At 38.5% G+C, this 14892-nt stretch overlaps 1 protein-coding gene across 2 annotated transcripts in view; it reads right to left on the bottom strand.

The window, feature by feature from the left end:
• Positions 1–5423: 5423 nt before the first annotated feature.
• Positions 5424–14892, bottom strand: part of NAALAD2 (N-acetylated alpha-linked acidic dipeptidase 2) — a 48279-nt gene continuing 38810 nt past the window's right edge. The window contains exons 17-19 of one of the 2 annotated variants that reach the window (XM_065881401.1): positions 13983–14064; positions 12710–12802; positions 5424–5723 (exon numbers count right to left, since the gene is read on the bottom strand). In XM_065881401.1, coding sequence (XP_065737473.1) covers positions 5534–5723; positions 12710–12802; positions 13983–14064 — 365 coding nt within the window. In that variant the 3' untranslated portion in view covers positions 5424–5533. The remainder of the gene's footprint in view (positions 5724–12709; positions 12803–13982; positions 14065–14892) is intronic. The other variant, XM_065881402.1, reaches the window with a different exon arrangement.

A 14892-nucleotide genomic window follows, 5' to 3' on the forward strand; every position in this document is an offset into this window, starting at 1 on the left:
TCTTCTCTAAATGTTTGGTAGCATTCACCCGTGAAGCCTTCTGGTTTCGACTTTTGTTTTCTGATAGTTTTTATTACTGTTCCACTTTCATTGCTGGTAATTGGTCTGTTCATATTTTCTGTTTCTTCCTGGTTTAATCATGGAAGATCATACATTTCTAGGAATCTTCCATTTTCTTCTAGATTGTCCATTTTATGGGCGTATAGCTGTTCATTGTAGTCTCTTATGATTCCTTTGTATTTCCTTGGTGTCTTTTATAACTTTCATGTCTGAGTTTATTGATTTGGCCCTCTCTTTTCTTTCTTGATGAGTCTGGCTAAAGGTTTATCAGTTTTGCTTATCTTTTCTAAAAACCAGCTCTTAGCTTCATTGATCTTTTCTATTTTTAGTTTCTATTTTACTTATTTCTGTTCTGATATTTATGATTTATTTCCTTCTACTAACTTTGGGGTTTTGTTTTTCTTTTCCTGCCTCCTTTAGGCATATGGTTATATTGTTTATTATAATACATTTTTAGTACTATAGCTTTGTAATATAGTTTGAAATCAGGAAGTATGATACCACCAGCTTGGTTCTTTTTCCTCAGAATTGCTTTTGCTATTTGGGGTCTTTTGTGGGTCCATACAGATTCAAGGATTGTTTTCTACTGTGAAGAATGCCATTGGTGTTTTGATGGGAATTTTGTTGAATCTATAGATGGCTTTGGATAGTATGGACATTTTGACAATATTACTTATTCCGATCCATAAACACAGGCTATCTTTCCATTTATTACTTTTGTTTTCAGTTTCTTTCAGCAATAATCTTTCACTTCCTTGGTTAAACTTATGCCTAAGTATTTTATTGTTTTTGATGCTATTGTGATTGGGATAATTTTCTTTATTTTCTTTTCAAATGTTTCATTCTTAGCATATAGAAATGTAATTGATTTCTGTATATTGATTTTTGTATCCTGCGATTTTACTGAAATCATTAATTAGTTCCAACAGTTTTTGGTTTTTTTTTTTTTTTTTTTTTTGGTTGAGTCTTTGGTAGCATCTGCAAATATCAACACTTAGTTCTTCATTCTCTATTTGGATGCCTTTTGTTTGTCTTGCCCAGTTGCTCTATATTGAGCAATTTAGTCCTTCAGTACTATATTTAATAAGAATTGTGAAATTGGGCATCTTTGTCTTGTTCCTGATCTCAGAGGAATAGCTTTCAATTTTTATCCATTGAGTATCATGTTAACTGTAGGTTTGTTACATATGGCCTTTATTATGTTATGGTATGTTCCTCTATACCCAGTCTGCCTAGCGTTTTTTTTTGTTTTTTGTTTTTTGCAGTACGCAGGCCTCTCACTGTTGTGGCCTCTCCCGTTGCGGAGCACAGGCTCCAGATGCGCAGGCTCAGCGGCCATGGCTCACAGGCCTAGCTGCTCCGCGGCATGTGAGATCTTCCCAGACCGGGGCACGAACCCATGTCCCCTGCATCGGCAGGCGGACTCTCAACCACTGCGCCACCAGGGAAGCCCCTGCCTAGCATTTTTTTAATCATGAAAGGATATTGTATTTTACCAAATGCTTTTCTGCATCAACTGAGATGATCATGTAATTTTTATCTTTCATTAATATATTACATTTATTGATTTACATGTTGAACCATCTTTGCATCAAAGGGATAAATCCCATTTGGTCATGATGTATAACCCTTTTTGTATGTTCTTAAATTCAGTTTGCTAAGATTTTATTGAAAAATTTGCAGCTACATTCATCAGGGATATTAGCCTATTGTTAAAGTGTCCTTATCTGGCTTCAGAATCAGGGTAATGCTGGCCTTGTAAAATGACTTTGGAAGTATTTCCTCCTCAGGTTTTTGTGAGAGTTTGAGAAGGACTGTTGTTAATTCTCTTTTGAATGTTTGGTAGAATTTGCCAGTGAAGCCATCTGGTCCTGAGGTTTTCTGTGTTGTGTGGTTTTTGATTACTGATTCAATTTCTTTGCTCATTAATGGTCTGTTCAGAATTTCTGTTTGTCCTGATTCAGTCTTGGTAGTTTGTGTTTATAGAAGTTTATGCATTTCTTCTAGGTTATCTCGTTGGCATATAATTGTTCATAATAGTCTCATATGTCTTCTATATTTCTGTAGTATTTGTATCTCTGTAGTGTCTTCTTTTTCATTTCTAATTTTGAGTCTTCTCTCTTTTTTTCTTAGTCTGGTTAAAGGTTTGTCAATTTTGTTTATCTTTTGAAGAGCCAGCTTTAATTTTGTTAATTCTGTTTTTTTCCTCCCTGGTATTCATGTATTTCCACTTTGATCCTCCTGCTTTCTCTTTCTAGTTCCTTGAGGTGTAAAAGTTAGGGGGATTTTTTTTTTGAGATGTTTCTAAATTTCTCAATATATGAATTTATTGCTATAAACTTTCCTCTCGGAACTGCTTTTCCTTCATCCCATAAGATTTGATAGTTTGTATTTCCATTTTCATTTGTTTTGAGATAATTTTTTAATTTCCTTTTTGTTCCCCTCTGACTCATTGTTTAGGAGTATCTTGTTTACTTTCCACATATTTGTAGATTTTCCAGCTTTCCTCTTATGGTTGATTTCTGGTTTCATAGATTGTTATCTGAAAAGATAGTTGGTGTGATTTCAGTATTCTTATTTGTTGAGACGTGTTGTTTTCATTTCTTCTCATATCATGATTTATACTAGATAATGTCCTGTGTGCACTTGAAAAGTATGTATATTCTGCTACTTTTGGATATGTCTGTTAAGGTCATTTGTTATACAGTATGCTTAAATTCCAGCATTTCTTATTGATTTGATGTCTGGATGATCAGTGGTCATTGCTGGCAGTGGGATATTGAAATCCTCTCCTATTATTGCATTATTGTCTGTCTCTCCCTTTTGATCTATTAGAATTTGCTTAATATATTTCAGTGTGCCAATGTTGGGTGTATATATATATTTATGATTGTTGTATCTTCTGGATATAGTGACCTTTTTATCATTATATAATGACCTTTTGTCTCATCATTTTTGGTATTAAGTCTGTTTTGTCTGGCTATACCTGCTTTCTTTTGGTTTCCAGTTGCACGGAATATCCTCATCCACTCACATCTTCACCCTGAGCTTATGTGTATCTCTAGAGCTGAAATTATATAGTTAGGTCTCTTTAATCCATCCAGCCACTCTGTGCCTTTGATTAGTGAATTGAATTTATTTCTATTTAGAGTGATTACTGATATGTAATAAGGACTTACTACTGCCATCTTATCGTTTGTCTTCTGGTTGTTTTATATCTCCTTTCTTTGCTTTTCCCTCTGTTTCTGTCTACCTTTGTAAAGTGGTGATTTTCCACGGTGATTTGCTCCGTCTCCCTTTTTTTCATGTTTCATGACTACTCTAGATTTTTGCTATGTGGTTACCAAGCGTAAACATCTTAGAGATAAAATAATCCTCCAGGAAAAAGACTAAAAAAGTAGTTCAAACACGTTCTGTGTGTTGAACTTGTGGTAGTACATATTCTCTGTCTAATATCCTGAGTTTATTACAGCTCCTACCACACAATCATTGTTCTGTTCGAATGGTCAATTGTTGATTAAAGATGATGAAAACAAAATAACTTACCAAGTAAACAGTAAGTTGAAAAGGTTACTACTTTTCTCTAAACCCATATTTCTAACCATACATGCTGTTTTAGCAATAAATATCTTTCTTCTGGAAAGCTGCCAGTAGGAAAAACATAAAAGAGATTTATAAATTTTTGTATTTTGTCCCCTTTAGAAATGATATAATAGAGTTAGATGGAACCTTAACAATCCTTACTCTTGAAGAAACTGATGCCCAGAATTATGTAGTGATTTACTCAGTTGGGACAGTAGAAAACCCAATATTGTCTCTACAAGACAATGCTTTAAGTCAAAAGTTAAAATACAGTTACTCCTCTATCCTAAAATAAAGTCTTATGTTAAGGTAATATAGTATGGTAGAAAATTAAACTCATAGATTTGCTAAAACAAACTTGTCACAGAAGTCTAATTTAATATGCTTTATCAATTTATTCATGCTTCATGAGTAATGTCTTTTATTGCCCTTTAAAGCTTCTTCTTGTAGTTAGTGTGCCTGCCTATGAGGGCTCATTTAATTTTGATTCTCAACTCTTTCTGGCAAAGTAATTAAACGACCAAGCTTTTTGAAGCTTTCATCTCAGATTACCCACAATTCTGAACCATTAGGCTCTGCATGAAAGTTTGCACATGCTGATATACTTCTGTTCAATAGGAGTCAGAGTATGAAGACTTGTGGCAACTACAGTAGACCTGTGAACAACACAGGTTTCAACTGCATAGGTCCATTTATCCGCAGATTTATTTCCACTAAATACGTACTACAGCACTACATGATCCATGGTTGGCTGAATCCATGCATGCAGAAGCAAGGATATGGAGAGGCCAAGTGTCAAGTTACACATGGATTTTCAACTGCACAGAGGGTCAGCACCCCTAACCCCCATGTTATTCAAGGGTCAACTGTTTTCACCTATCAGATATATATTATTCAGTAGAGTTGAAGTTATCAAAAGTATAGCTGTTACTCACTTTTCCTTACCATTTATACTCCATGATGGTTTCACAAGAGAAGGTGTGCTATTCCAGTCTTCTGGCCAGACATTTTTTTTCTTGGTAATCAAATTTATTTATAAGGTATCATTGTTACACATTTTAAGTTTACTGTTTGATGAAGTTTGACAACTGTATATTCCTGTGTAACCATCATCCAGATCATGATACAGAAAACTCCCATCATCCCAGAAACTTGCCTCTTTGTAGCAGATTTCCTCCCTGCCTGCCCCTTACTTGACCCAAGCAGTCACTGATCTAATTCCTAATACCATAGATTAGTTTTGCTTCTTCATATAAATTGAGTCTCATACTAGGCATTCTTTTGTGTCTGGCTTCTTTCCCTCAACAATGTCTGCCAATAATATTACATGTATTGGCAGTTATTTCGTTTTTATTGCTGAGTAGTATTCCATTGTGAATATACTGCAATGTATCCATTCATTTATTGATGGGCATTGGCATTATTTGCACATTAAGCTGCGATGAACATGCAACAGTCTTTTGGTGATCATGTTTTTGCTTTTCCTTAGTAAATACCTAGAAGTAGAATTTTAGAGCTATAATATAAGTATATATTTAACTTCATAAGAAAGTGCCAGACTGTTTTCCAAAGTGGTTGTACTGTTTCACTTTCTGGCCACCAATGTCTGAAGAGTTCAAGTTCCTTGCCATATTTTATTTTAGGGAACTTTCACTTACTTCATCTCTTTCTCCATATGACTAGAGGTTTTTTGGTTTGTTTTATTGGATTAGCACTTTCATGATGAAGTTACGAATTTTCAAAGGGCCAAAAATCTCTTTGCAGATGAACAAGGTGGAAGTCTAAAGTCAAAACATGACATGAAAAGCAAGCTCTGGCTTCATGTGTTATCAGAAAGAAAGACGGATTTTATCCTCAGACTTTTAACGGCAGCTAGTTGGCTGAGACCTTACTATAACAACTCTTTCAGAGTCCCTGCTGCTGCTTGAATTGTAAAGGCTGCAATTGAAATGTGTTTCTTTACTTCTTTCCAGGCTGAACGAGGATCTGCTTTATTTTCAATATCAAATATAGAATCAAAGATGCCAGGAAATGATTCGCCAGCATATTTGTTGTGGCTGCTTGGAGCAAAGATGATGTGCCTAGTAGAAAAAAACAAAGAGAACAGGTTGAACTGAAGCATATACATATATTACTCTTTATATGCTTTTTCTTTATTCATTCTGCTTTGTTAGACCGTATCTTACTAAGTATTCTGTGTCTCCTCCTGGCATTTACTTTTGTTACTCCAAAATAAAAACATATAATTGGTTTGAGATATTTAGTTAATGGTATAATTTTAAGCAAAGAAAGGAGTTGATAAGATGCATCTCGTGAATCATATGTTGCCAACCCGTGCATTTGGAAGTAAGTAGCTTCTTTCCTGTAAGTTATGGGCATTAGTTGTCTAACTGCCTAGACATCCACAAACTGACATCCATGAAGCATGGATAATTTATGGATATGTGTAATAAGATTAAAAAATACCGCTGTATTGCCTTTTTTAGAGATTCAACAAGAATGACAGTTGTTCCCAGTACTCTTCAGACATTAAAAAGCAATAAAGAAGCTTGTATTACAAAAATATCACAAGTGGCAAGGATAATAAAGCCCATTCCACAAAGGTAAAATGGCTATATATGGGTTGCCCACAAAGCACACTTTTTTGATCTAGAAGGAAAGTTTGCAGTTGATTTCCTACTTTACCTCATAAGTAGCTCAAGAGATCAAGTTACTTCTCTCCCCAGTGTGTGGAATTCTGCCTTCCACAAATGTACATATTTTATTAAACACTCTTATCAGGAATTAGGCCCAATAGTCAAATCCTATAGCTGCTTCAAGCTGTAAATCTACTGTAGGACGCAACATGGAACTCTATGTAAAGTCACTATATTAATGATCAAAGAGAAATTTATAATGTAATCATTTAGATTTCCCAAAGTACATCAGGATTTATCGCTCTTGGCTTTTAAATTTTAGTATGGCCTCAAATGGATCTTTCTTATTAAAACAGGTATATGTGCTAAACTGTTTATAAACATTAATATTCTGACATATATAAGCTGAGATTAGAGATACAGGTCATAGGTATTCCTTACTATACATGCCGTCTTCTGGAGAATTGTAAAGGGAGAGTATAGTACAATATTATTGATATAGCAATCAAGTAAACCTGATGAAATTGTAAATGGGGTGTTTTCCTAATTTCTTTGTGATCATTAGTGTGTAGAAATGCCATAGGTCCCTGTATATTGCTTATGTGTCCTACAGCTTTACTGAATTCATTTATTCTAATAGTTTTTTTGTGGAATCATTAGGTTTTTCTACAAACAGTACCATGTCATCCGCAATAGTGACAGTTTTACTTCTTCCTGGTTTGGTTGTCTTTGATTTACTTGTCCTAATTGCTGTGGCTAGGACTTCCAGTACTATGTTGAATAAAAGTGGTGAGAGTAGGCATACTTGTCATGTTTTGGGTTTTTCACCATTGAGCATGATGGCAGCTCTGGGTCTGTCATATATGGCCTATGTTATGTTGAGATACACTGCCTCTGTATCCAGTTTGTTGAGACTTTTTTTTTTTAATTTGCTCTGCGGCATGTGGGATCTTAGTTCCCCGACCAGGGATCGAACCCATGCCCCCTGCAGTAGGAGCACGGAGTCTTAACCACTGGACCACCAGGGAAGTCCCGTTGAAACTTTTTATTATAAGTGGATGTTGAATTTCGCCAAATGTTTTTTCTCTGTTGAGATGATTATATGGTTTTTATTCACTTTGGTTGGGAATTTTCTTCTTTCAGCACTTTGAATACATCATGCCACTCCCTTCTGGCCTGAAAAATTTCTGCTGGAATATCTGCTAATGGTCTCAAGAGGATTCTCTTGTTCATAAGTTGTTTTTCCCTTGCTGCTTTTAAGATTCTCTCCTTATTTCTACCTTCCTTGCCATTTTAATTATAATTTGTCTTAGATGGGTATCTTTTGGTTCATCTTATTTGGAATTGTCTCAGCTTCCTGGATCTGGGTGTCTGTTTCCTTCCCCATGTTGGGGAAGTTTTCAGCCCCCTTCTCTTTTCTTTTGCGACCTCTATAACATAAATGTTGTTTCACTTGATGTTGTCCCAGAGGTCCCTTAAGCTGTCATCACTTTTAAAAATCCTTTTTGCTTTTTGTTGCTCTTTTTATGTGAGTTCCACTACCTGTGTTCCAGGTCACTGATTCTTCTGCTTCTTTTAGTCTGCTAGTGAACCACTCTAGTGTATTTTTCAGTTCAGTTATTGTATTCTTTCTTTAACACCATGACTTCTATTTGGTACTCTTATATTTTCTACAAGTTTCTCAAAGTTTTCACTGCGTTCATCCATTCTTCTCTCACATTCAGTAGCATCTTTTATGACCACTACTTTGAACACTTTATCATGTAGATTACTTACATTTGTTCAAATGTTTTTTTCCTGAGGTCTTGTCTTTTTTTCTTTGTTTGTAACATATTCCGTGTTTCCTCATTTTGCTTGACTCTCTGGAAGAGGTGGCTGTTTCATCTAATGCATAGAAACCAGCAGTCTTGATGGAGTAGCCTCATGTGATAAACCTTATTGTCCAACCTTTCCCTAGCTCTTGGTTGTCTCTCAAACCTCTGTGATTCTCCAAGCCACCTATTTTTAATAGCTCCCAATAGCTGAGTGTGTGCCAAGACCTGTCAGTGTACCAAAGGGGAATATCTCAGTCAGCACTTAGATTCAGGATGATTGGAAGCCAGACCCTCAGGCAGCAGCTTTTAAAGTATGCAAATGTATACCATCCTGTGAAACACAAGAGTAGGTCTGGTGGCCACTAGAGCCAGGTCATATGAAGGTGTCCCCTGGGTAGCAGTCAAAACTCGGGGCTCCAGACAAGTGCATAAGCTCCTTTCTGGTATATACTAGCAAGCTGTAACAGAGCAGAGGGAGAACATAGACGGCGTTCCCCGGCCCGTGTTCTCTGAGAGGAGCTCCACAGGCCTCTAGATGTGTGCCAAGCGTGAAGGCTGCCCCTCAGGCTGAAGCTCCAGGACAGGCAAATAGGCCTCTTCTACGGAAAGGTGGGGGGGTGTTTCCGCCTGCTATCTGTGCAGTGACCTGAAGGTGGCAGCCTCCCACGCACTGACTCTCAGATCGTTGTAACCCTGTGGGACCCAGGAAAGCAATACCACCTGGCCGCCAGAGGCAGGGGATGAAGGGGTATCCCCTGGGCAGCAGCCGCAAAAGCTGAGGCATCAAATGTGTAAGAGTTCCCCTGAGAGATGCTCATTCTCTGGAGCGTGGCAAAAGGAGAGCATGAAGACAGCACCTGCCCTCCTAGGTCTCTGGTACAGTTTACAGTCAGCCCTTAGATGGGTAATGTGTTTAATCAGAATCCTGCCTCTCGGCCTGCAGCTGTGATTATAAGCTTATAGGCTTCTTTCCCTGGAAGACAGCCCTTGGTTCTGCTGCCTCTCTCTTGCTGTGCCTGACAGTGGTAGCTGTTTAATATCTATTCCTATGACACCCGCAAGCATAATCCCCTCTGGTCACCAGAACCAGGCAATGTAGAGGTATCCCCAGCAGCAGCTTCAAAAATCAGGGTGCCAGAAAAGGGTATAAGCTCCCTTCTGAGAGAGAAGGTCAAGCTGGAGTGAGGCAGAGGGAGAGCACAAAGAGTGCTTCCACCAGCCTCCATTCCCCGAGAGAGCACTCCGTGGGCTTTTAGAAGTGCACTGGAACGAAAGCCCTCTCCTCAGGCCAAAGCTCCTGGACAAGCAAATGAGCCTCTTTCTCAGAAAGACTGGGGGTGTTTTCAGTCTGCTCGTACCTTGGGGATGGTAGTCTGCCAAGAACTGTCTCTCCAGTTGTTACAGCCTCACGGGATGCAGGAATGCAAGCCCTCCCACCCACTACCCTGAGCCAAGCAATCAAGGTGTCTCCTGGCAACAGCTACAAAAACCAGGACACCAGATGCAAAAGGCAGAGCACCAGCTGCAAATAAAAGCTCCGCTCTGGAGATCAGCAGAGGGAATGCATAAAGATCATCACCTTCAGGGAAGAGGAGGGAAAGAAAGATAGTGCCCACGAGCTTTAGCAAGGCAGAGGAAGAGTGGAAATCGGCACCCACCGGCCCCCATCTTGGAGAGTATCCCACCAGGCCCCTGCCCCTCCAGCCGGTGCTTTAAGATCAGCAAATGAATCTCTTTCACATAAAATCTGGGTGCTTTTAAGGACTGCTTCTGTGCTGGGCCCTGTGCAGATGAGTTCCAGCGAGTCCTTTCAGCCTGAGCAGTTTCCCAGTTCTGTACATCCCTTTGGTCTTAGGGATGCAGCAGCTTTGTTGGTTCTCAAAGCCAGATATTTGGGAGGCTTACCTCTCAGGCACAGGGCTGAGAGGTAAGTTGAGGTGGCTGATTTGGGTACAAACCCTTTGCTGTGGGCTGCTGCCCCAGGAGTGGGCTTGGTGGCAAGATTGGGCCTCAGGCTCATCTACCCACATCCACATGGCCTTTTTCTCCTTTGCCTGATTTGAAGGAGTTGCTCGGCTAATCGTCAGGTCTTTTTCAGAGGAAACTGTCCCATCTGTAGCTGTAGATTTGGTATGTCTGGGAGAGGTGAGTTCAGTATCTTCCTACATTGTCATCTTGAACCACCTCTCCCTGGCTTTAAAATATAGTCTTCATGTTCAATTAATAGTTCCAAAAAGTGTGTTTACCCTTTGACCCTGAAATCTCAGGTACTGATTATAGAGATATTAAAACAAATGTTCATGTAGGGCTCAGGGACATTTCATAGCAGTACTTTTCATAATACTAAGTAATTGGGGGGCAAAATCTAATTAAAAACTCAATAAGGACTAAAAAATTTACACACGAAAGCCATACAGTGGAACACTATGCAGCAGATGAGAAGAGCTAAAATTCTATATATTGGGCTTCCCTGGTGGCGCAGTAGTTAAGAATCTGCCTGCCAATGCAGGGAACACGGGTTTGTGCCCTGGTCTGGGAGGATCCCACATGCTTTGGAGCAACTAAGCCCATGTGCCACAACTACTGAGCCCGCGCTCTAGAGCCCGTGAGCCACAACTACTGAGCCTGTGAGCCACAGCTACTGAACCCGGCACACCTAGAGCCTGTGCTCCACAACAAACCCGCGCACCACAACAAAGAGTGGCCCCTGCTCGCTGCAACTAGAGAAAAGCCCGCGTGCAGCAACGAAGACCTGACACAGCCAAAGGAATAAATAAGTAAAAAATAATAAAGTTATATATATTGACATAGATCTCTGAGAAATCTGAGAAAAATTTTTACCAAAAGCAGTTGCAAAGTGATATATGGTCCCATTTATGTAAACAGAAATGAATAATAAATAACTATACATGTGTACATAACTGCATTCAAAATTTAACATCAAACTCATCACTGATTTTCCCTGAAGGAAATAATAGAAATGTCCGGGTGTTAGCACTGTCCCTTTTTATTCTATATAATTGTATAGAGCCTGAATTTGAAAAAGAGATGTTTTGCTTATAAATCATAAATTAAAAAATAAGGACTTCCCTGGTGGTCCAGTGTAAGAATCCATCTTCCAATGCAGGGAACGCCGGTTCGAGCCCTGGTTGGGGAACTAAGATCCCACATGCCATGGGGCAACTAAGCCCACGCCTCAACAACTGAGCCCGTGAGCTCTGGAGCCCACGCGCCACAAGCAGAGAGAAGCCGACGCACTGCAACAAAGAGCCTGTGCACTGCAACAGAAGATCCCACATGCCGCAACTAAGACCCAATGCATCCAGAAAAATAATTTTTAAAAAAACCTTTAAAAAATAAAAAATATAAATATATAAAGATGGACTAATGATAGGCAAGAGAGGATTAACGTGTAGATTAGCTTTCAACCTTTGATTTGATTTTTGTAAATACTTAACTGATGGCTGCTATTTCATTTGTATTGATAAACATGTATCCTTACATTATGTAAACTGTTATAAAAATAGCAGCCATTTACTGAGTATACCCCCTCTGAGCTGAATCTTCTGCATGCCTTAAATCTGCAGACCTATGGGGTAAAAGCACTGTAATCTCCATCTACAGCTGAGGAGCCTGAGTCTTAGAGAAGTAAATTTGCCCAGGTCACACTTAGTATTTGGCAGAGCTGGGCTCTAAATGCCTGGGCTTGTAATCAGTTAAATTATTACTAATATTTATAAGAAAGGTAACATAGAAATATCTTTTGTATATGTCATTTGATGATAAACAGCCTTGTAAAATAGCAATTATCACCATCCTAATTCAGATGAGCAAACCCTAGATATGACTTGCTCTAAATCACACATGTGCAAGTGAACTAGAACACAGATTTTCTGACTCTAAATACTAGGACCTTTCTAATTTTTACCAAGAAACCACGGCTTAAAATGTAACTCAAAAAACTGGAGGCTATCCAAAAGCAACCAAGATACTGAAAGAAAACCTGAGATAGAGATCAAAAAAACAGTGATATTTCTTTAGGGGAAACTATGGCATCCATCTTCAAAAACCTGAAATGTTATATGGAAATAGATCTAGAATAATTCTTTTTGACTTTGGAGAGCAGAACAGGGTCAGAGGGAGAAAATTACAGGGAAATATATCTTTATGAAGAAAACTTTCTATTAAGTAGAACTTTCCTAAAACAGAATAAACTTCCTCATGTGGTAGAAAGCTTCCATTCACTGGAAGATTCAAACAGTGGCTGGATAACTACTTTTCTGAGATCCTACAGAAAAGATTCATGTAGAAAATTGAACTACATGAGCTCTCAGATCCCCTTTAAGATTCTGTGTCTTTTCGATTTTGTTACAAGACTTGGTTTTCAACTATCATCTGCCATTTACATCTGCAGCAAAGCAATACACGATATGAAATTAACTTTTCTGATAGTACAAGTTATACTGTTATGCATAATCTCACCCGTATTCCCTTCAGTATACATATCCACTTGACACTTGTCTGATAGCAGGAGTTTGAAGCACACCTTGGGTATGCTGGTTTTGGTCACAGTGACGTATTTGGTGTCCTTTAGTGGAACAGCTGTTGCCTCCTTACCTATAGAATGGCCTCCCTGGTAAACCAAGGGGATCGATGAATGCCCTTTCCAGGAACATCAGTTGGTCATTCATAATTCTCACTGTAGTGGGGCTTTGAGAATAAGAAATGGATAATTAAAACCCTTACCATGCAACCACATTTTAAAACATTAAATAAGGATAAGGCATGAGGAAATAACCTTCTAAACTCATAGATTTTTTTAAAGAAAATGCATATAAAACACACAGTAAGGCTCATATGGTAAGCTACATATAACAGCAGGGGCATCTTTCTATTATTTATAATAAGCAGAGAGACTGATTGGGAAATGGTTTGTTTTTCAAGATCACAGACCAGAAAGAAGTGAAAGACATTTTTAATTCTTTGTAGGAGGAGAGCCTACAAAGGTAGGGTGGACTACCAAGTTGTTATTGATAAACCAGTTAATTCTACTGTGGAAGAAAGGAGCAGAGTAAAGGCTAAACAAGACAGAATGAAGGGAAGTTGCAGGAGTCTGCAAGGAGGGAGACAGCTGCTCCTAGTGGGCAGGGAGTCCTTTCCACACTTGGAATCTGCCAACTCTCTTTTGGGGTGCTGCAAAAGTTCCCTAGGCTGTCCTACAACCCCAGGGAGAGAGGCCCCTCACAATGACTGATACAGCTTTCTGCCCAGATGGGAGGTGGGAAAGCTTATTCTGATAAATCTGAAAAAAATTAAGAAATGTGACATGGACTGTAAGGTGGAACAAATTATGCTTGTTAAATAATGCTTTGAGTGTAACTTTTAAATTATTTTTCAACCTAACAATGGCATGAGGTTAAATGAAACGCAAAAAAAGTATTAGTAAAGAAAGAATTTCTACACCATTCACAGGAATATTGTGACTGTAGTAAAATATGCTACAAATGCACTTAAACCCATAGAATTATGAATTACCAGAAATAGTCAGAATTCTTATCATGCAAACTTCTAAAGACATGTCTCCCTGGCCCTTGCCATGGGATGAGTTTTTAGTCTATCATTCAACAGCTATGCCCCTCAAACTTTAATGTGAATACAAACTACCTGGAGAGTCTTGTTAAAGTGCAGAGTTCTAATAAAGCAGGTCTTGGATGGGGTCTGATATTCTGCCTTTCTAACAAGCTCCCAGGTGATGTTGATGCTACTGGCTGGCACACCATAATTTGAGTAGCAATGATTCAGAGTTGAATGCTTCTATAAGTGTACCCAGTTCATTCCAGTAACCAGACTGCTTTTCAAAACAGTAGGGAGCTTTACATTTGAAACTTACTTATTCAGATCAACTTGTGAAAGTCTTCTATGAAAATCGGAAGCAGACTTTGAGAAGTTTTTCACAGCAGAAAATAAGGAATCTTTTTTAAAAAATAGAAAAGTAGAAGGGAGATTAGTAAGCATGAGTGCTTCATATTTCAAAGGTTCATTTTCCAACCCACCGCCCATTCCAGATTGCTGTGACTAAATAGATGTTGAAACTATTTTCTACTGAGTCTTCTTTCAGATACATGGAAATTATTAGAAAATATTGTAACAAAGAAATAATGTATCACATTGAAAATGGCAAAATTGGTTCTTAAGGAAATAACAAATTTCAAGAGTTTAAGACTAAAAAATCCTTTTAACTCAATTTATCAGAAACCCAGCATTCATTTATTTATTCATTCAATACTTACTTATTGGGACAATTCATATAGATCTAAGCACAATTTTCTAAATTTTCTTTGCTTCAGTTTCTAGATCTTAGTGCCTGCTGCTTGTCGTAACTTTCTGAAGGTTACTTTTTTTTTTTAACATCTTTATTGGGGTATAATTGCTTTACAATCGTGTGTTAGTTTCTGCTTTATAACAAAGTGAATCAGTTATATATATGTTCCCATATCTCTTCCCTCTTGCGTCTCCCTCCCTCCCACCCTCCCTATCCCACCCCTCCAGGTGGTCACAAAGCACCGAGCTGATCTCCCTGTGCTATGCGGCTGCTTCCCACTAGCTATCTACCTTACGTTTGGTAGTGTATATATGTCCATGCCTCTCTCTCGCTTTACTGACCACCCGCTACTCATTCTCAGCACCCCTATAGTACCCTCTGTGAACCCCTTTAATAGATTTTCCCCTGCATTTTGTCTTCTCCTTCCCCATGAGAATTTAAGCTCTTTGAAGACAATGACTATTTCTTAATCTTCTTT

Source organism: Phocoena phocoena, chromosome 8 (assembly GCF_963924675.1).
Source record: "Phocoena phocoena chromosome 8, mPhoPho1.1, whole genome shotgun sequence".
NCBI classification, from domain to species: Eukaryota; Metazoa; Chordata; class Mammalia; order Artiodactyla; family Phocoenidae; genus Phocoena; species Phocoena phocoena.